Source organism: Dryas octopetala, chromosome 2, assembly GCF_963921425.1.
Source record: "Dryas octopetala chromosome 2, drDryOcto1.1, whole genome shotgun sequence".
Taxonomy (NCBI): domain Eukaryota; kingdom Viridiplantae; phylum Streptophyta; class Magnoliopsida; order Rosales; family Rosaceae; genus Dryas; species Dryas octopetala.
The window spans coordinates 27,250,310-27,271,953 of NC_141367.1; the positions used below are offsets into that span (position 1 = coordinate 27,250,310).

A 21,644-nucleotide genomic window follows, 5' to 3' on the forward strand; every position below is an offset into this window, starting at 1 on the left:
TACATTGTATGGCCTTTTCTTCTTTTACATTATTAAAAAAAAACCGTTTTGAGGTTCAATCTACATGTTATTCCAATAGTAGTCGTACCTTTACACGTGGTCTTCTCTTTAAGAACACCAAGCAGCACATGCATCTGACTCAAGTGTATCATCACTCAATCACTCATAACGCATTAGTGGTATATTGGTTTTTTCGGGATTAATTTACCACATGAACGTTAATCCAGTAATACACCGCATTAATGTTTGTGCTCGAGTACACTTACAATTAGTTAAGGAAAAGTAGACACAAGCCATCTCCTGAGTTGAGGACAGAAATCTTTGTATTTTCAGACATGGATAGAAATTATTTACAACTTCACAATCACCAGTAAAGGAACAACAAGAATTTCATAGTTCAACTGAACAAATTGAAGATCTTTTTTAGGCCAATGAACAAATTGCCGATCAACCATTTACAAATTCATAATTCAATGTGAAAAACAAAAGAAAGAAAAACTGTAACATTTAGGTTACACAGCTTTACAGAAAGGGAGTACTAGCAAAGCCTCCCCACCCATCCTATTCCCAACAGTGGAATCTGTCAATAACAGCAGGTTCTAGAGTCTTTTAATGTAGTACAATTTGCTCAAAAATCAGATGACCCAGAACCAAGATACAACTGAACCCGCAGCCAAACCCACAACTAAGAACAACACAATCACAATCCCTGCAGTCTCAGCATGCTGTAATTGGACAACTTTAGGAGCCATAATCATCAACACACTGGTCAAATAGCCATTAGTAAGTCCCAAAAGGCAAGTAAGTATTGTCACCGGAATCTCTGTTCGGAAGAATTTGGGGCCATGCAAGCAACCATAGAAGAGAGGGAAGAAGAGCAATCTTGCAACTGAGCTGCCGATTGCAACCTTTGAGCTTTCAAGGAGATATACTGCGGTCAGAGACTTGCCAACCAGATCAAACACATTGTAGCCAGTAATAAGGAGGATTGAGTACCAGTCTTTGAGAATCTGAGAGTGCACATCTTCAGTAATATATCCTGGAAATATTGCCAAAGTCACAACATAGATGAGGAGGATGCCAATTCCATACCACTTGACTCTCCCAACTACGTCCCACAGAGTTGCTCTCAACACAGACCCAGTCAGAGGACCTTTCTCTTCTTTCTCCTCATTCACAGCCTGAATCTTTAAATCTGTATAGTACTTCATAACTGGAATCCTTGGTGCCAAATTGTAGAAAACAATGCATATGACCATAACTACTATCCCGACAGAGAAGTAAAGGTTTGCACTTTTTCTCAGGCCATCAGCACTTTGTGAATATACAGCCTTAGTTAGGATCCTTAGAGCAGAAACAAGGACTCCTGCAGTAAAAAACATTTTAGGCATCTCTAGTGAAACTTTGATGAACTTGCATAACCATGAACTAGAACGACATTATTTTTTCCCTCTCGTAGTAAATACCCAATTGATATACTTTCTAGTATACTTTCTACTTGATCAAGATTACAAACAAATTGAGTTACAGTGAGACTGAAGCTATTCAATATCAGATAAGCATTTTAACTACACAAACAACCCAAAGTGACCAAAAAAAAAGTCTGGGACAAAATGACGCTATACCCAGAAACCAGAACCAAACAAAGAGCAAAACCCATAAACTGTAATTCCAAATTAGACCCACAAAATGAACAAACAAAACTTACCTGAACCAGCAGTCCCAGCCACAATGGCTTGCATATACCTCTCGGGCAACTCACCAGCCGCCCCAATGAGCGAGCCTTGCACCAAACCATCCGCCAAACCCGAAAGCGCAACGGCCCCAACCGTCACGTAAAACCCATCATACAATCCGACCCGGCCCTTAATGTAAACCACGTCCATGACGGGCACGACGAGCAGCGAAACGACGAAGAGGCCCAGGCCCACGTTGATCCGGACAAAGGCGTCGGACTTGTGGGCGTTGAAGACTATGAGGAGGAGGCAGACAAGGCCCACCAGCATGTACACGACGGCGAAGATTCGATCCACGCTGGCGTCTGGATAGAGGTAGTCGAAGTAATCGACGGCTGTGATAAAAGCGTTCCATGGGAGAAGGTAGCCGAGGCCCAAGGTGAAGTAGATTATGTAGGCCAAGTGGAACGAGTCCTTTGGGATTTTATTGGGTGCGGAAGTGGCGGTGGTGGTTACGGTGGGGAGAAGGACACTGGATTCGGAGTTTTCGTCGGAGGTTGTGGCCGTGAAACCCATCGGAAATTGGTTGGGTTTTCTCAATGGGTTTCTGGGTTTCGGGTATAGGCACTGGGGATCAGCTGAGAAAGCTCTTTGATGAATGAAGAAATGTTGGCGATGGATTTGGTAGGAGAGTGGAAGATGGGATAATACGGTGTCGTTTTATGGTTCAGGGCAATTATTGAGTTAGCTAAAAAGTAAGGTTTACCGTTTACTCAACCGAGAAAGTAAAAAGGCATGTGCTAATTGCTATCCCTTTTTGAGGGGATGTGTTTCTTCTATTTAACAAGCAACGAGGTTTGGCATGTTAGTCACACTTCCTTTTTAAGCAAAATGTTGTAGCTGAAGAAATCGAATTAGCTACCATCTTGGAAAATTTGACTAAAGCCAACTGTTATTCATTGGGTAAATTGCTAGATTTATGACTCTATGAACCTGTTTTTGCCTTTTAGTGTTTAGTTGAGCATTTGATCCCACTAAGACAAGTCAAAGACCCCAGCTCTAGTTTAGTTGTTTTTGGGGGGTCATGAGGAGCAGAAGTATTAGGCTCTTTGCTGATTTTTAGAGCTAAAGAATGGGCAGTTTGAGAGGGGCATTACCATTTGGCACTTTGCATTGACTTATTTAATTGACTACACACACAATTGCGACTTTTACAAAGTTCTTTTTTAATAATTATTAATATTAATATATTCTTGGATGAAAAAGATACCATTGTCAATCATAGAGATGAAAGTGACATACACCAGCATCAACGACTGTAATTCAAAATTGAACATGGAAACTAAAGTCAAGAATCCTCATCTTGGATGCACCATTTGTCTGAGAGCAGGCAGAAATTTCAATATTACATGATCAAAGAGCAAAGTGCTTGTAAGGTTAAGTTTCTTGTACTCATACCCTCAGCTTATCCTTCCTTTTAAATAAATACGACTCATTGGCTCCAATGAAACATAAGCAGCAGGAGCAATGCACCATGCATTTTATTCCATCTGTTTGTCTTTACCTTTGAGAGCAAACTTCAAAATCTCTTTGAGATTTCTACATTCGGCAATACCAGGTTTTTAAAATCAATAAATGATATAATAGCTTATTGGCCGGGACCATGCCTTTGAAATTAGCCTGCATAATATAAAACTATAAAAGTGTGCAAATAAAATTATATGTCACATCCGTCTCTTCTGCAACAACTCATTCTACTTAATGTATATGACTGAATGAAATATATATTCCATGCCCATGATCCCAATTCCCAATACCATCTTCTTTTGTCCTTTCAGACTCTATAGCAATTCCAGATACTGAGTTTGAAATTTTGAGCATCTTTTCTTCACACAAGGATGGCATAACTGTGGTATCCACCTCTTCATTATCTTTTAATCTGACTTGTCTCAGTTAAGACTTAATACCGCCCTCCATGGCTAAACTCATCTTGAATCTCCATCGTTGTAATCAAATGAAGTGCAGAGAACTCCCCCTTATGATATTAGTCTTTGCACTCCTCATTGCCTTAAATTTTGTTCTGTCACAAACCCCAGTTACTGCATGTGTCCTTGATATTCAACCCTTTTCATCTGGGACTAGCTCAAGTTGTGAAGCAGGCAATTGGGGTGGTTTTATCAGTGATTGTTGTGGAGTAGCTTTCAACGACTACCTATATGGGTTGGGACAGAGGGCCAACAAGACCAGGCAACTCTTCTTAAATTCCACAGAGCAGACAAGCTACTTAGTCCAAATGAAGAATTCTAAAAAGGATGTGTCTGGTTGTGGCATTGAGAAGCTAACAAGTGGAGCTGGTGGCTGCTCTGACTATACTAAAGTAGATGTTGTTAATAATCTAGGGAACACTTTGGAACATGTAGGTGAAGACTGTAAACATTTGGGCACAACCGGCAAATCCGATCAGGCTTGCAGTGCATGTTTGAGAAGGTGGGAAGAGATTGGTGCATCACCAGACATTGGGAGAGAGTCATCACAGGTCGAAGTCAATATCTGTAGGTTTGCAGTTTTGGTGTCCTTAACAAGTAATAGAATTGATGATAAGAATTGGGTTCAAGCACTTTATGAATGCCTTGGGAATCAGAGGCTTTCAGTAGGTAGGCAGACTGACTGACACTCAGCATAGACATTTGAGTTATCTATTTCATTTATCCCTTAATTCCATTCTTTTTCTCTTGATTTTTTTCTCACTATTAAGTTGTCACTTATTGTTACTTACACTCCAACTAAAAGATCGCCTTGCTTCCATTGCAGATGAACAGCAAAGCTCGGAAAGTAATACAAAATTGAGTAAAGGTAACTTAAATACATAATGGTCATCACAGCCATGTTTGAGTTCAAAATTTTAAACAGTTTTTGCCAGTTTTTATTAAGTTCTAGAGAATGTCAGGTCTATGGATTCTATTTGGAGGTCTAGCAGGAATTACAGCAATAGGACTTATTGCGATGTGGACCTTATGTAAAAAAAGGATTCGAGGGAGTTCTTCAGCTGAAAAAGATGGTATGTCTCCAACAAGTTTCATATTTTACTTGAAACCTAACAGTAGTGAATTGTTGTTAACCATGTTGTTTTACTGGACAGCATCAGATGATTCACTGTCTGAAGAGTCCAAGAGCCTTAAAATATCAATTAAGGAAGTTTATTCAGCGACCAACAATCTATGTGCATCCAACTTCATTGGCCAAGGCGGAGCTGGTGATGATCTCCCTGATTCAGTGTTTATACTTTTGTTTGGTCATAATAAATGACTAATTAGAGATGTGCAAAAAGAGCAAATCTTTGGCATGGAGGGTAAACCCTCTCCAAGTAACAACAGCAAGAAAGAAAATTTTAAGCAAAGAAACAAAGGCAGAACCTAACAAAATGGCATATGAATTAAGAACCTTTTATCGTTTCAGTATTTCACAAAGTTGGCTTCTCATGCCATTCTGATAATATTCCAGGAAAGGTATACAAAGGCATACTCTCAAATGGGGAGCATATTGCAGTCAAGCACATAATCAACGATGGATTTGTTGAGACATTCGTCAGGGAAGTAACAAGCCTTTCCGATGTTAGACATCCAAATCTTGTAGCTTTGCTTGGCCATTGTGAGAATGTAGAAGAATGTTTCCTGGTCTATGAACTGTGTCACAATGGGAACCTCTCAGAGTGGCTATTTGGTATGTGTATATATATTTCCATCCGTGAAGAATTTTCTCTACCATTTTCATCAATTAGAGAGCCAATTCAAAGCTGATTACAGGTAAAGATAAAAGTCTACCATGGATTCCCAGACTTGAGATTGCAATTGACAGTGCAAGGGGTCTTTGGTTTCTGCACACTTATCCAGAGGGCTGCATTGTTCACCGTGATATCAAGGTAGACTTTTATATCTGCAGTATCTTCTGTTTTTGCCCCATCTTTTACTGTTCGTTTACCACTCTTTTCTTCAAGCAAATTTTCTCCTCACATTGCCCATTGGCAGCCAACAAACATTCTCATCGATGCAAACTTTAAAGCAAAACTGTCAGACTTTGGGTTATCTATAGTTATGGACTTGGGTCAGTCCTACGTGAGCTCAGAAGTTAGAGGGACATTTGGTTATGTTGATCCTGAGTATCGAAGGAATCACCGTGTAAATGCTTCAGGAGATGTCTACAGTTTTGGAATAGTTCTTCTACAACTTCTCTCAGGGCGCAGGGTTATCAATCTGAATTCAAATACACCAATGTCTCTAAGTAAAATGGTGAGAAAGATCATATTTTCCAAATTTCTGAAAGACTATTTCAAGTCACTGATTCCCTTTTCTTCTGCTCTTCAGGCCAGGGGCCTCACAAAAGGTGGTGATGTAACAGAATTTGCTGATCCCAAACTTGATGGGGAGTACTCTGTAGAAGCCTTTGAACTTATATTCAAACTAGCTTTGTCATGCACAGGACTAAAGCAGCAAAGGCCACGCATGGAGCAAGTGGTATCAACACTAGAAAAGGCACTAAACATCTCAACCCAAATGGAGTCAATTGCTTTTGCCGCACCAATCAAGACTTAAGATTGAAGAATTAAAGCCTAGAAGATAATTCTTGTATATTGAAACAATCATGAATTTCCGTTAGAGAAATGTATCACACCATTATTATTGTTGACTTTATATAGAAAACAGAATTACAATACATTACAATCCAACAATGTTTTTGTACAAAGCTTCATTGAAAAAAACAGAAGCTGATCATACAGTTATTAGCTCTTCAAAAAAAATCGAGCTAATAACGAAATTAAACTTGATAAAACAAATCAAGCATATCTACAGACATTGAATTTACAAGGCCTGAAAAGAATAAATAATGTCAAGTATACCCACAAAAATTTGGGTCACCTAACGTGAAAAAATCGCTCTCGTGGAAGAACCCGAGCGATTGAGCTAGAGGAGTTTCTTTCCTGGAATTCATGGAGGACCTTGATGAGAGCACTGGACTTTCTTCTTGCTCGAGAGGTGCCTTCACTGAGTTGGGAATACAAAGATCCCATTAGAGAAGGGCTCTTAACTAGAAGAGCAACCACATCTTGGCCACCATTTACACAAAGAGCCAGCAATAAAGACACACAAAACTCCTTCCCTGCCCTTGAAGTGGAGGAGTTCAGAATCCCCACAATCGAATTCGAAGCTTTGCAACGTGAAATTGCAACTGCTCCATCAGGTTTCTCTGCCAGAGTTGCTAGAATTGCTAGAGAATCTGTGACAAGAACTTCACTATCGAACGATGTTAAGAGATTAACCAGCAAAGGAACTACCCCAGCTGCAACCACCCTCCTATGATTTCCAGGGTGCGCAAGGAGCCCAAAAATGGCAACCAATGCGTTCTTCTTACCCCGGTGAGTGCCATTCTTGATCAGATCCATCAAAGCTGGTATGGCCTCTGGATTTTCCCCAATCAATATACTGTACTCTTCAACTGAAGCCAGGTAAAACAATGTGCCAGCAGCATGCTGACAAGCTTCTAATCTGAGTCCTTTCTTCAAAACATCTACAATAAAATCCAGACCCCCATTTTCAACAATCATACCTTTGCTTTTGGAAAGCTTGGAAAGGTTCAACAAGGCTGCAATGGCATTCTCTTGGGTCACTGAATCCGCCGAAGATAACAGCTTCAACAAATGCAGAACAGCCCCAGCTTCCACAAAACAAGACCTATTAAAAATGCTTGCTTTGGAAAGAAGCCGAATCTCATAAGAAGCCTTGTTCCTCTCTTCCGGTGTCCCAACCTCAAGCCTTCCACTGAGGAACTTGGCCACCATTTTCATGGCTTGCTCAGCTGCCAAACTGCCTGCAACTTCAAGCATAGCCCTCCCAATATCGCGCTTTCTATGACCTTTATCAGCAAATGGAACACCATTGTCAGCACAATACAGCTGAATCAACCTCCTCAGCGCCAAATTGGGCACCACATCCATGTTCTTGAGCTTCTCACCGGTCTTGGGACAAATGGGGTTTCCAGCTCTGAACCATTTCATAATCGAAGACCGATCATAGCTATGCCCTGTCCCAATTGTCACCGGATCAACCATTATTTCCAACGATATTGGGCACTTGAAATCTTCTAAATTGAGGCAATTTAGCACCTCATTGCTGCTGTTGATGCTGCATTTGGTCTCGGGTCTTGGACCCGCTTCACCATCCACAACGTCGAACAACACGCACCGGCAGTAGCACATGAACCCCTTTATGCTGCTCAGCAAACCCACCTCTCTCTTTTCGTCTCTCAAGCTCTCCAACCCAATTTCTGAGTCCAAGAACCTGACCTCCTTCTCGCATCTACTCCACCTTCTAATCCCAACATAATCAAGAACCCTTTTCAAATCACTCTTACCCGCAACAACCCCTTTCTCGAACCCGATCAAAACGGACCTAACAGCCTCCACGACCCGAATATCTTCCGGGTCGACTTCGAACCTCGCCTTCCTTGCTTGCTTCATTACCAACTCAACGTGCTCCTTGACCTCATTGGGCGCGTGGACCGAACCAAGAGGAAAAACATCCAGAGCCGTAGCCATGGCCCGAATAAGAACCCGAAATTGGTTTGCCACGTGCTCCGAATTCATCAGCATCCATACTCGGGCGTCTTCTCGGGTACAGTCTTCCAACAAGAACTGAACTTTATGGAAGGTCAAGTGGAGCTCCGAGAAGCTCAGAACCGCCGAAGTCGGAAGATCCGACAGCCCGTCTCGGAGTTCTTCGAGAAAAACTCGAACAACTCCGATTAGTCGGATCGCTTCGCGAGCGTTTCGCTCGTTGCTGGCGAAGAATTTGGATTTGTAAGAGCAAATGCTGTGGGTGAGAGTGATGAGTGAGCTCAAGAGTGTTTCCGGAGCTATGGCTTCACAAGGATAAACAGCCGGGTATGTGAGAATCCGGCGACCCGATCCGCTTCTTTGGATCATTGAACAAAAAGAAAGATTGGATAAAAGGTTTGGATCGTCTTCGTTGGTGTTTGGATTTTGTTTGTTTGTTTGTGTGGTTAAAGATATAGCGGTTTGTACGTATATATAGGGGGAAGGAGTTTTGGACACGTGTTGAATAGTTATTTGCCAGTGAGGAGTGCGCAAGATCCGACGGTGTGTACGGTATGGGGTATGGAAGTTCAGTAGTCGACACGTGTTGAGGGACACGTGGGTACAGAGAAAGGCGGCTTCGTAGAGAGTTTCGAGTTGGGCGTGATCAAATTGGCATGTGACACGTAGATCGTCGATTATGGAAAGGCCTCGTGGTGGTGGTGAAGCCGTGAAGGTACGTGAACAGAGGTAGCCGACACTTCACAGGGTGTGTGTGAGAAGTGAGATATAACGTGTGGAATAATTAGGAGGAAGTTGCGTAATTCAAATTTACGAGCATTATTGAAGCAATAATTAAATAGAAAATGATTTATCATATTTAATCTTATTTTTCAATTGATTTATGGAATTGGAGTTGACCATTGACCAAGTGAGTATGGAGTTTTTTTTTTTCTTGTTTGTTTTCAATGGTTTATGGTCGTTTTTGCTAGCTAATAGAGAAGTCAAAGTATAGTTCTTGATATATACTCTTTCATAGTTTCATATGGTTACTTTAACCACACCATTGTAATGAGTGAAACAGAGAACTTTTCATCTAAGCATTGTTGCTCATCCTGTCTAAAATAATAATAATAATTGTTGCTCATTTGTGACAACATACAAGTGTAGCAATTCTTCTTTCTTACTAACTTATTGAGTTGATCTGTACTTTAATAACAATCGTATAAGAATTATCTCATAAGAATAGATCTCACATATTTTACACAAAAATAGTAATTTTCGTATATATAAATTTATAATTGATTAGAAATTAAAAGAAGTATATACCTTACCATCATGAGAATATTAGGTGAAGAATTTCAAGGTTTTCACCTCATTTTGTCATGAATGAATTAAATGATGTCAAGGAGTACTTACTATGTCCATGGCCTAGGGTGTGGGGGATACGATTAGAGAACCAAAAAAAAAACAGCATAGGGTGAAATGATCGAGAATGAGATGTGTAAATGTTTGTTTGATCTAACATATGTGAGATATTCTCATATATGTCCTGTATTTAAGTAAAGGGACTTTTTAGGAAATCCAGACTCCCCATAGGAAGGTTCATCCCAAAAGTGGGGCACATGATAAGAATATGGTGGAGACTTAATTTCTCAAAGACTTTAGTCCCAACTCCCAATCCACCCCATTCTTATCTCTACTCACAGGAAATTCAATGAACACGGTTTGGAACATTACATAATATCTTATGCAGCGATTAACATACATAGGCATCACATACATGTTATATATGGACTATACAATTATTGATTCAATAATTTGTCAAATGCTCGATAATTGTTTGCATCAGAGCCTCTCAACTCTGAAGCCAAAAATGTTGAACTTCTTATAGTTTTCTAGTTTGGTCTATAGCATAAACAAGAATAAAAAAATTAACAACTAGTGCTTCTAGGAAATCAGACTGTTTGGCATCTTCTTCAAGCAGCCTACAACAATATTTGGCATATTGTGAACCTACCCATCATCATATGTAACAGGCTGGCTTAGATTTGCAGGATTCTTCGCTCCTGTACCATGCTTTGCCAATTATCTTTTCAGTTTCACATCAATCAGATTCAGAATGTACAAAATAAAAGGGACTCCCCCATAAAGCCTCCATCAACTTAATTGCAGGGCCCTTTATTGCAATGCATGACAATATGTTAACTGTCATATCATCAAACACCTCTCCAAGGACCAAGCCAGCTACAACCCTTCTGGCAAATCTGGCGATTTTGTGAAATAAGGAACATAGACATTTTTTTGGTCGACCCTATACGGTCCTATACCTTCCCTTCAACTTGTTTATTGATACCATCTTGGAAAACTTTCACAATGTGTAATTATTAGTAAACCAGGTAAATTTGAGTGTTTTTACGCCCACAAGAGTTCGAAACTACAACGTATGAGCTTATAATTCTTTCGACGCTTGCCTACTTACCACTTGGCCACCTATATGAGTTTGTTTATATATGAATATTGTAGCTACTAAATTGGCTTGTTAGGTATGAAACCAAAACTAAGACAATGAGAAAAAAGAGGAAAAAAAAATGATTCATTTGCAGCTGGTCTTGTACTTGGTTTTCATTAGCCTAGCTAGGACCTCGGTGAAGGCCAACCCCTTTTTCAGTTTGGCATAAGACAATTGTAGTTCCCTTTGGCCTAAGATAACACATGGACCACATCCAGAAGGCAGAAATTAAAATGGTGCATTCAACAGAGGACTCTTCGGCTGGGAAACCCATCAACACTTAAGTGAAATGTCCAAATCATTGGACAGCCCCACAGGCTGTGTCAAATTTCTCAAAATCACACCACATGAGCTTTCTGATACTGTCTTGAAGCTGCAAATCTAAAACGCCTAATAAAAGGGATACTATGCATACTAGGAAAGATATGTAGGCAGCCAGCTAATAGACAGCTAATAAAGATTATGAATGAACCCCCCTAAAACCTCCCAATAAATAGCAAACATTTCAGGTACTTTCTTCATGATCATCAGCTAGCTATATCTAATAAAGCATGGCATTGTTTTTGCAGGAAAGGCTAATTTTCTTATGTCTTTCATTCTTGTGTATGACAGTTTGTGTTTCTTCACACAGTCGACGCTACACACTTCCAAGCGTTCAACGTTTAACTGATGTTTTCCCTCATGTCTCGATTACTAATGGGTTTTTAAAAGCTTTTGGGGGCTCAAATATTCAGGTGACCAATAATGGATCCATGGCCACTATTGCTCTTGACAAATCCTCAGGTGAAGTCCCTTCAAAGTTCATTATTTCTTCCTCTGATGACTTAAGTTGATTTTTTGAATTCATTATAAGGTTTTTATTTTTGTTTGGGGTTCAACATGCAGGATCTGGATTGGCATCACTAAACAAATATCACTATGGATTCTTCAGTGCTGCAATAAAGCTACCTTCTGGTCTCTCACCTGGAGTTGTTGTGGCTTTCTACGTAAGTTCAGTGGAATTCATACAGTTATAGAAGATGCATATATCAGAAGAATAATGCTATACTTACCACATTTTTATACCATCTTACGTGTCATTATTTTACTGGACAAGGTTTTTCTTTTTCCTTTTGGATTTTTGTTTTTATTTTTTAGTGTCCAATGTATGAATGCCATATAAGTTGCCATATAAAGTGGTATGAAATTGTGGTATAAAAATGTGGGATGTCTATCACTACTGATATCAGAATATCATGTATGTATATGTTGCAGACTTGCAGTCATGCCTAACATTTTGTATGTATATGTATGCAAAATGTTACACATTTTTAGTTTGCATGTATGTATTGATTAATGTATAGTTGTTGTCTAATTCAGTGAAATTTTGCAGTTGTCTAATGCAGATGTTTTCCCTCACAATCATGATGAGATTGACATAGAACTACTGGGGCATGACAAAAGAAATGATTGGGTCATCCAAACAAATGTGTATGCCAATGGAAGTGTCAACACAGGAAGAGAAGAGAAATTTTACCTCTGGTTTGACCCAACTCAACAGCACCATCTATACAGCATCATCTGGAACGACCATCATATAGTGTAAGAAAATCAAAATTAATTAAAACCCAATTCTAAAAAAAAAAAAAAAAAAGGAAAAAAGAAATGGGAAAATAATGGTTGGATTAATTACATACCCAATTCTAAAAGTGCCCATGAAAATTTGCAGGTTTCTAGTGGACAACATCCCAGTGAGAGAGTTTCTGCACAGCAGCAAATTCTCCTCTGTTTACCCATTAAAACCCATGTCAGTTTATGCAACGATATGGGATGGGTCAGAGTGGGCAACACATGGAGGAAAATACCCAGTGAACTATAAGTACGCACCATTTAGAGTTTCACTTGCAGAAGTGGAAATGAGTGGGTGCATATCGAATCCCAGTGCAGTAAGTAGCAGTTCATGTTCTAAGAGCAGTAGTCCTTCAAGCTTGGACCCAGTTGAGGGACCAGAGTTTGTGAAGTTGTCCAACCAACAGATTACGGCTATGGATTGGGCAAGAAGGAAGCTAATGTTTTACTCTTACTGTAAAGATACATCAAGGTTTAAAGTTATGCCCCCAGAGTGCAAATAATTCTCGAAACATAACATTGTAATTTATAATATAGCTCATCAAACTCAAAACAACTGCATGCAACAACATATTCAATTCAATTCAATTCAAAATTTTCATACTCTATCTCTCTCTAGGTCAATTATTATATGGCTGTTCGTAGCCACCGGTCAGTAAAAACTGGGACTTCGATTCCTCGATTCCTCTATGTAGTTGCCATTTTTTCTCGAGAATAACTTACCTACGATATGAATAGTGACGTGACAGCCAACATGAGAGAAACAAGAATCTTGTAACTCAATGTTTCTAATATGCGGCATGCCACTTCAATACCCTGTTGTTGTAGATTAGTTCTTTTCTTTTTTCTGTCTCTGTCTCTGTCTCTATGTTATCCCTGGACTAAAGGTTTGGCAGTCAGCGAATGGGCCATGTAGCCAACACAAAGTTGTGTTGACAGGGCCTTGGCCCATACAAAGGTTGTGAATGGGCTCAGATCATTAGTTGGAGGATTTTATCTTTGAGAAATTCTAAAAAAGCCCCATTATTTGCCTATAAAGTTTCAAATCAATCCAGGTTCACCCCTAATTGTAAGAAAAAAATCCAAACCCACTAACCCTAGAAGCCTGACCCTACACCCCCTCCATCCCACCACCATCGTTGGCCCCCGTCGTCGGCTCCACCACCCAAACCCACTAATACGTGGCTCAGGAATTTTTTGAAGGGTGGGTCTATTATTTCCACCACCCTATTTTACTGAGTTGGTCACTATTTTTCCAAATTTCAAATCTACCTTTAAATAAAATAAAATATTTTAATGAATTAAAAAAAAAAAAAACAACCCACCTCCACCATTGCTAGCGGTGGCCATCGACGATCTGTATCTCTTTCTATCCTTCCCTTTGGTCTCTTCTCTATCCCTCCTTCCTTCCCTCTGCCTCTCTATCTCTTCCTCCCCTTCTTTTTTTCTCCCTTTCTCATCTCTCATCTGTCTCAATCTCCCACCCCAAAACCCAGAAAAACCCCAGCCCCTCCCAGCTGTTACTCTTCCCAGCCCCGCTATCGCTCCCAACCTCTCTTTCTCTCGAAACCCATAAAACCCACATAGATACCCAGAAATCCCAAAACCCAACCCCAGCCCCTCTCTTTCTCCCTCGTTCTCCCACCCCCAAAAACCCAAAACCCATAAATCCCACCCCTGAAATCCTCTCCCCACTCTCACCCCAAACCCACCCTGCATCAAGCATCCCTCCCTCTGCCTCTCTTTATCTTCCTTTCTCTCTCGCTACCTCCCTCACAGGACCCCCACCTTACTCCTCAGCGAAGCTCTCATCGCTGGTAGTCCAATGAAGTGGTTTGGTTGGCTAGGTTTGGTAGGGGTGGGGTGAGTGTTCAATTTTTTTTTTTATATTAGGCGTATAATGGGAAGATTATGAAAAAATTTGAAGAGGATGGTCAACGCAGGATATAAGGTTGGTCTAAATAGCCTCACTCTTTCTTGAAAATAAAATGAAGGCATAAATTTAATTTAGACACATAACTACATAAGTTATTTCAATGGGGTCCATGAATTTTAAAATATTTCAAATATACACCCGATCTATTATCTAAATTGAAAAATGAATTTCTGTCCATTGATTCGTTGAGAGATCAGTTAAATGACAACTTGGCTTTTTCTGACCGGAATTACTTGGCGACGTTGTGCTATCTCAGCAAATATTTTCTGCCAAATAAGCGATACGGGCCCACAATTTAATAATAATAGAGAGAGAGAGAGAGTTTGTGGGCTTCCCCCAAATTCGAATATAAATCCCTCACTTGTGTTCAACGAGCGAGAAAGAGATGATGAGTTTGTGGACCCGTGTTAGGGGTTAGGTGGACCCGTGTCGCTCATTTCCCGCCAAATGAGCGACACAGGTCCACCTAACCCCTAACACGGGTCCACAAACTCATCATCTCTTTCTCGCTCGTTGAACACAAGTGAGGGATTTATATTCGAATTTGGGGGAAAACGTGATGTTTTTTGGAGACTAAATGGTCAGGAGAGCGTTCGACGAGCGAGAAAGAGGTGATGGGTGTGTGGGCTCGTGTCAAGTGGACATGTATTGCTCATTTGGCGGGAAATGTATGCTGAGTTTGTGCCACGTCGCCAATTAATCCCCGTTAGCAAAAAACAAGCTGACATTTAACTGATCTCTCAATAAATTGATATACGAAATTTTATTTTTCAATTTACATAATAAATCATGTGTATATTTGAAATATTTGAAAGTTTGTGGACCCCGTTAAAATAGCATATATAGTTATGTGTCTAAATTGAATTTATGCCTAAAATGAATATAGCATACTACTTAACAGTAAAGATATTAATGGGCCAAATGGCTTGGGCCTTGACAATATGTTAACAGAGTGGTACAGTCGAGGTAGTTTCATCAGGCGACGAGGTGGGTGGTGGGAGGGAGGGTTTATTAGGTGGGGGCTGCTGCCTGCTGGGTTTGGATTTTATTTTATTTTTTTATTAAGGGGTAAAATTGAAATTATCTGAAGACATGGATTTTTAGTTTTTTTTTTTATTACGGGTAAAATTGAAATTAGAGAACGTCTATCCGTATTAGAGAAAAATTCGTAAACATGCCATCAGCTATATCAGGCATTAATTGCATGGATCACTTCTCATTTATAAAATCCAACTAATAAACAGCTATTAGCCTATTATCCATGACAGATACCGTACAATATATTAATGAAATCAAGCATCATCCAAACATTAGAAGTTGAGTTAGTCACTAGACCACCACTACTCTACTGATTAATAATGCATTAATTAAAAAAAAAAGAATATACCCCTGTAGTTCATCATGAAAGAGCAAGACATTATCATTATCATCATCATCGCCATAATATCATCATGAAATCACAGCCTCAAATTTTGATGCAGCTTTCTCTTTATTTTTGACAATGCAAAAGCACAGAGGCAGAAAGCTTTTGAGGTTTTTTATAGCCATGCCGGATTTTTCAGGGGGGTGACAACAGCCTTGACTTGCAAGTAATTGTTGAGACCATAAATGCCCTTTTCTCTTCCATGTCCACTCATCTTGTACCCTCCAAAAGGAATTGCAGCATCAAAGACATCATAGCAGTTTATCCATACACTTCCAACCCGCAATGCGCGTGTCAATGTGTTTGCAGTGTCTATGTTCTGTGTAAAGACCCCTGCAGCAAGTCCATACCGAGTAGCATTCGCCCTTCGTATCACCTCATCAAGGTCCCTGCAATCAGCCATAATGTTAATTGTAATAAAAAGGGCAGGACCCTGTGAGATAACAACGTGTATAGAGAAGAGAACTTTATTACTCACTTGTATTTGAAGATGGTCTGCACTGGACCAAATATCTCATCCTTTGCTATCAGCATGTCATCCTAGCACGAGGGACAACAATGTTTAGACTTTAGACCAATAATAATCATGTTTCAGCTTCTTGGTAAATATGTTTATGAGGTCCAATGTATGATAGTACCATAACATTTGAGAACACAGTGGGCTTAACATAGTAACCCTTTGTGCCAAATCTCTCTCCTCCAGTTTCCAGTGTAGCTCCACTTTGAATACCGGACTCTATGTACTTCAGGATCTTCCCCAATTGGTCTGAATCAATCTGATATATTTGAGTAAGCTTCAATCAGTATCACAAACTAAAGAAAGCTAGTTTACACAACAGAAGTAGTCGTCAAGGGGTTTCAACAATAATTACAAATGGTACTTCACAACACTAAGCGCCCATTTGGAATACAATACCATAAATGCAGGTGAAGTTATGCATACAACTTTCAACAGCAGAGTTTAATGTTATTTCAAAGCTTAAACTCATAAATTGATTGTAATAGGATTGTTACATAATGGAACTGTCAGTGATTTACCTGAGGACCTTGCTCAATGCCGGCTTTGAATGGATCACCAACTACACGTTTCTCAGCACGTACCTTTGCTTTCTCTATGAACTCATCATACACTCTTTCATGTACATAAGTACGAGAACCAGCACAGCAGCATTGTCCCTACAGACATAGATGTAATGTAATCAACAAATGGATTTCAATCTTCTACAGAATCAACCTTCTTCTCCAAAGACTGCTTAGACATACCTGATTGAAGAATAGAGCTAAATGTGCCAGCTCAACAGCCTTATCTACATCAGCATCCTCACATACAATAAATGGGGATTTCCCGCCAAGTTCCAAAGTTACTGGTTTAAGATTGCTTTTAGCAGCCAATTCAAGTACAGCTTTACCTGTTTCAGTTGATCCAGTAAAAGCAAGCTGCAAAGAGACCACCGACACTTTCAGCAGGAAGAAGCATGTTCACATCAAGGTACCAAATTGATGCAAGCTGGAATACTAGTAGCCCAATGACTATTTATCATGTTTTGACAGACTATTGAGACTTATAATTCTAATATGCTTAAAGTGAAAGAGCCAACTCTATCTCCAGTGGAAAATGAGATTTCCCATCGGATATGATCCATGGTCTAATCCATGAAGCACGGGAAAAAGATTGATTCCATAGATACAGTCCTCTTTTTGGTAATTTTTTCATATTGCCTACTAAAGATTAGATAGAATCACCAACATTCTTAACTCAATGATAACTGGAACCAACTTTGTTCTAAGACAATGATCATATATCAATCAACTCTATTTACTTAACTCAACACATAGATATGCATGAATTTCAATTCTCCACAGAAAGAAGTAACTGAATTCTGGATCCTTTTAACCTCATACAGACAGACCGCAGCCTCAAGCAACAAGGTGTTTCTTCATGAGTTTGGAGAAGTTATGCTTGAGCAAAAGATGTAATTGAATGGGAAAATCATAATTCTTATGTAATTACGCCAGGTTTCCAATTCATACAAGACAGAAGCTTCGATAAATAATATCATCCATTACCTTATCAACTTCCATATGTCTAGCAAGCGCTGCACCAGCAGTTGGACCAAAACCAGAAACCACATTTAGAACACCTGGTGGAAGTCCAGCCTGTAAGAAAACAGTCCGATCAGAATGAATGATTGAAAGATCAATATGCAAGCTCAGACGCATAATCCACAGACAGGTTCAACTCAAAGCAGAAAATTGTTAAAAACATCAATCAGAGTGGAAGGTAAAGCAGCACAGTACGCAGGGAAAGACGGGTTATCAGTAAAAATTTCAACTAGATTTGACATTTCAAATCTAAGGTTTCATTTTGCAATGCTACAAAGAACAAAGTCAGACCTTTGCTACATAATAGTTCCACTATATTGGAAGAACTTACTAGAGAAATTTAAACAAGTTTTGGAATGTCAAAATCCAGATTCAACCATCTAAGCATGAAATTTTCCAAATGAAACCAACATTGAAGCAAACACACTGGGAAGTGAACTTATTGTGAAAGGTGAGGAAAAAATTTATGATCCATTAAGTACCTCATGCAACAGCTTTGATACATAGAGAGCAGACAATGGTGTCTGCTCTGCTGTCTTCAGAACAACGGTGTTGCCACATGCTAAAGCAGGCGCAACCTTCCAAGCAAACATGAGAAGGGGGAAATTCCATGGAATAATCTGACCTGCAACACCTATAGGTTCATGCAAGGTTTGCACATGATACTGTCCATCAGACGGAACCGTGAGACCATGAACCTTATCCGCAAACCCTGAGGCATATCCAGATTGGAACATTTTTTATATTGTTGAAAGCCTAGAAAACATAAGGCGCAGTTGTGTCATAGAAAATAGCCATACCAGCATAGTACCGAAAAAAGCGTGCAAGCATTGGTATCTCAATGTTAGCAGCCTGTTCATAAGGCTTCCCATTATCCCAAGTCTCGAGCTGTGCAATTTCATCATTATGCTTTTCGATCAAATCAGCAAAGCGAAAAAGGACCCGTGATCTTTCCTGCACAAAGATGTGTTGTTAGGAAAAATTACATAAAGCACTGAATTTGAAAGCATTCCCCTTCCATATAATAACATAGAACAAGTGAAATAAGGAATAGTTACATAAGCTGTCATCTTTGGCCATGGTCCCTCATCAAAGGCCTTGCGGGCAGCAGAAACTGCCCTATTAATGTCTTCAGCATCACCTTCAGCAACATGAGCAATCACATCCCCAGTCCGTGGATCCAGTGTGGTAAAAGTTTTCCCTGAGACCAAAATGAACATCACACATAAGAACCAGGAAAAGCTAAATTGAAGGCAAATTATAACAACATAAATGTTTGAGCATATGCTGATTGCACAAAAGTTGAGAAACGCAAACAACTGTTTCACTACTAATGAAGAAAGAGAACAACTAACCTGATGCTGAATTTTCAAATTGTCCATTAATTAGAAGCTGAGTATGGTTAACTTGAACGGATGGAGTGATTGGTTCCCCAATAGCAGCAGCAGTGCTATATTTACCAATTCCTCTACCCACAGACCTCCCTGATAAAAGTAATATTAGCCAATGAGTGAAATATAAACAGGTAAACTTCTAAATGTCACTAACCAATCCCAAAAGAACAAAATAGGAAGGCATATTAATGTTCAATATTATTACATGGTATCATCTTTTTTAATCCAAACATCAGTCCGGAAGGATTTGTCAAATAGAATCAAATATATAAGAAAGGAATTAAACAGTAACATCATATCATATTGTGTCAATATCTTGGGATATATATAAGTATATAACAATACTCTTAAATACAAGCAGGTTGGGACCGGTAGCTACAACATTCTGTCACCATCACACACATAAATAGCAGATACAGATACAACGTTACTACATGTCACTGTCAAACGTACCGATAAGAAGAACAAAAAGTCAGAAACAGGGAAAGTAGTAATATAGATTATAGATAATATCCTAAAAGAGTAGGCCAGTGGTGGGATCGGTGTTAAAATGCTAGTACCAACATTAAGAGAGACAAACGAAAAACCATTCTATCTTATGCAAAACCACTTACCTATTGCACCTATGTTTTGTTTACCTAAATAAAGAAAATTTTGTTCCAACCAGAAGAAAAAGAAGAATAGTGAAGTGAATTGAAAATCAGAGTTTTCCTTGACCCCTCAGTTGGATGATGAGAAAACTCAGTAATACATGAAATTCAATTGTATGGTTTCAAAGTCGATATGGGTTTTGTATATCTTACAATACATAAATATGTAATTAAGCCGCACAAAAAAAAGACATCGTCTTTTATCCTACATTTTTCTCACCAACCAAACAGGGCAGCAGAACTACTCATTATAAAACGCAGAGCAAACCACTGACCCGTAAATAATCGGATCCAAACAGAAAAACAAGAACACAACAAAACACACACACACGCACACACAAAAAAAAGCATTGGAATTCGATCAGTACCTTTAGGAAACAAAGAAGCAGAAGTGATAGAACGAGACAATAGCGAGCAGACCCTCCGAGCCGCCATGATCAATGACAGTAGTTACAGAGATTTTTCCAGTGACACACTGATCTCTAGCTCTCTCGTCTCTACTCTCTAGCCTCTAGGTGACTGCTTAATATATATATATGTACGAGTTGGTGGTGGTGCCACAGAAATACCAAAAATATAACTTAATTATTGCGTAATTATTGGGATCCTTTTCGAAGCGAACAGTGGTTGTTATTTTGCCTTATTCGTGTGTCAGTAGGAGCATGAAGTCATGAACGACCCACCACGGCACCACCCACCTACGCGCTGTACATGAGCACCCCAAGTGGGAAAAGAGTGAAATGGGATCAGAATGCTAAAAGGATCACGTTTTGGGCTCTTTTTGGTATTTTACAGGACAACAACAACACACTCACTGTTCTCTCTGTGACTGTGTCTAAGGGAGTTGCATGAGAAACAGAGAAGCATTGAAGTTTATATAAGAAATGGGATATGGTTGGTGCCAAAATAAGTTTTTAATTTTTTTAATGATATTATTTGGACAGGCTCCTTCTGTTGAGGTATACCTCAACTTATTTATGTTGAGGTATACCCTGTTGGGGCCCACACGAGTCGTTTTGTGTCGATCCGAACCGTTCAATTTTTACATCTCCGTAGATAGATCATCCTTGCAAAAAATTAGCCAAATCGGAAATCATTTGCCTATCTAACTTTCATCAAATAAATGGACGAACCAAATATTTTCAATGAAACCGTCCATTTGTTTTATCAAAGTTAGATAGGCAAATGATTTCCGATTTGACTAATTTTTTGCAAGGATGATCTATCAAAAAAGATGATCCTTGCGAACGGTTCGGATCGACACAAAACGACTCGTGCGGGCCCCAACAAGGTCATACCTCAACATAAATAAGTTGAGGTATACCTCAACAGAAGAAGCCTGATTATTTGGATATGCAAGTCTTTGTGCTTGTTTTACAGACTTTGACAAATCAAAATTGCGTGGATAAGTCTTGAGGATAAGTTAGAATATTTGGAAGAATTAAACCAGATTCATTCATTGTAAAGAAAATTAAAAAAATTTCAGTTATCATTTTTGACTCTTTCCATCATTTTTTGATAATTATTAAGTAGTCAGTCCATAACTGGATTTATATAATCATAGAACCGTAATTGTTTCGTTTCTTTAAAGTTTAAATAATAGAAAACCCTGAAATAGTAAATCATTTGCCAATTTTGCTTGCAATGTTTATCTCTCTCCCTCGTATAATAGACTTATAGTTCATGCCGTACAACATTCTTAATTAATTTTAAATAATCACTAGTCTCTTAACGTTGCGTACGCCAATATAACTAG

The 21,644-nt window shown here is 39.3% G+C and overlaps 5 protein-coding genes across 5 annotated transcripts; 2 read left to right on the forward strand and 3 right to left on the reverse strand.

Moving 5' to 3' along the window:
• Positions 1–298: 298 nt before the first annotated feature.
• ENT1 (equilibrative nucleotide transporter 1) lies at positions 299–2,507 on the reverse strand. The gene is made up of 2 exons (XM_086232639.1): positions 1,709–2,507; positions 299–1,366 (listed from the first exon to the last, which is right to left on the reverse strand). The coding sequence occupies exons 1-2, from the start codon at positions 2,250–2,252 to the stop codon at positions 636–638; spliced, it is 1,275 nt and encodes a 424-aa protein (XP_086088765.1). The 5' UTR covers positions 2,253–2,507; the 3' UTR covers positions 299–635.
• Positions 2,508–3,651: 1,144 nt separating this feature from the next.
• Positions 3,652–6,265, forward strand: LOC147294993 (putative serine/threonine-protein kinase PBL1). Its single transcript, XM_086234224.1, has 8 exons — positions 3,652–4,330; positions 4,488–4,529; positions 4,624–4,734; positions 4,816–4,929; positions 5,178–5,396; positions 5,480–5,595; positions 5,702–5,962; positions 6,038–6,265. The coding sequence occupies exons 1-8, from the start codon at positions 3,652–3,654 to the stop codon at positions 6,263–6,265; spliced, it is 1,770 nt and encodes a 589-aa protein (XP_086090350.1).
• Positions 6,266–6,325: 60 nt separating this feature from the next.
• Positions 6,326–8,739, reverse strand: LOC147294994 (U-box domain-containing protein 19-like). Its single transcript, XM_086232652.1, has one exon. The coding sequence runs from the start codon at positions 8,650–8,652 to the stop codon at positions 6,586–6,588; it is 2,067 nt and encodes a 688-aa protein (XP_086088778.1). The 5' UTR covers positions 8,653–8,739; the 3' UTR covers positions 6,326–6,585.
• A 2,555-nt stretch (positions 8,740–11,294) lies between these two features.
• On the forward strand, positions 11,295–13,105 carry XTH33 (xyloglucan:xyloglucosyl transferase 33). The gene is made up of 4 exons (XM_086233054.1): positions 11,295–11,557; positions 11,660–11,760; positions 12,147–12,355; positions 12,483–13,105. Exons 1-4 carry the CDS (start codon positions 11,326–11,328, stop codon positions 12,883–12,885), a joined length of 945 nt encoding a protein of 314 aa, XP_086089180.1. The 5' UTR covers positions 11,295–11,325; the 3' UTR covers positions 12,886–13,105.
• A 2,434-nt stretch (positions 13,106–15,539) lies between these two features.
• LOC147294996 (benzaldehyde dehydrogenase, mitochondrial-like) lies at positions 15,540–20,586 on the reverse strand. The gene is made up of 11 exons (XM_086230650.1): positions 20,257–20,586; positions 19,200–19,328; positions 18,903–19,045; positions 18,645–18,798; positions 18,327–18,556; positions 17,809–17,898; positions 17,005–17,178; positions 16,780–16,917; positions 16,380–16,517; positions 16,220–16,281; positions 15,540–16,130 (listed from the first exon to the last, which is right to left on the reverse strand). Exons 1-11 carry the CDS (start codon positions 20,321–20,323, stop codon positions 15,857–15,859), a joined length of 1,599 nt encoding a protein of 532 aa, XP_086086776.1. The 5' UTR covers positions 20,324–20,586; the 3' UTR covers positions 15,540–15,856.
• Between the last annotated feature and the right edge of the window lie 1,058 nt (positions 20,587–21,644).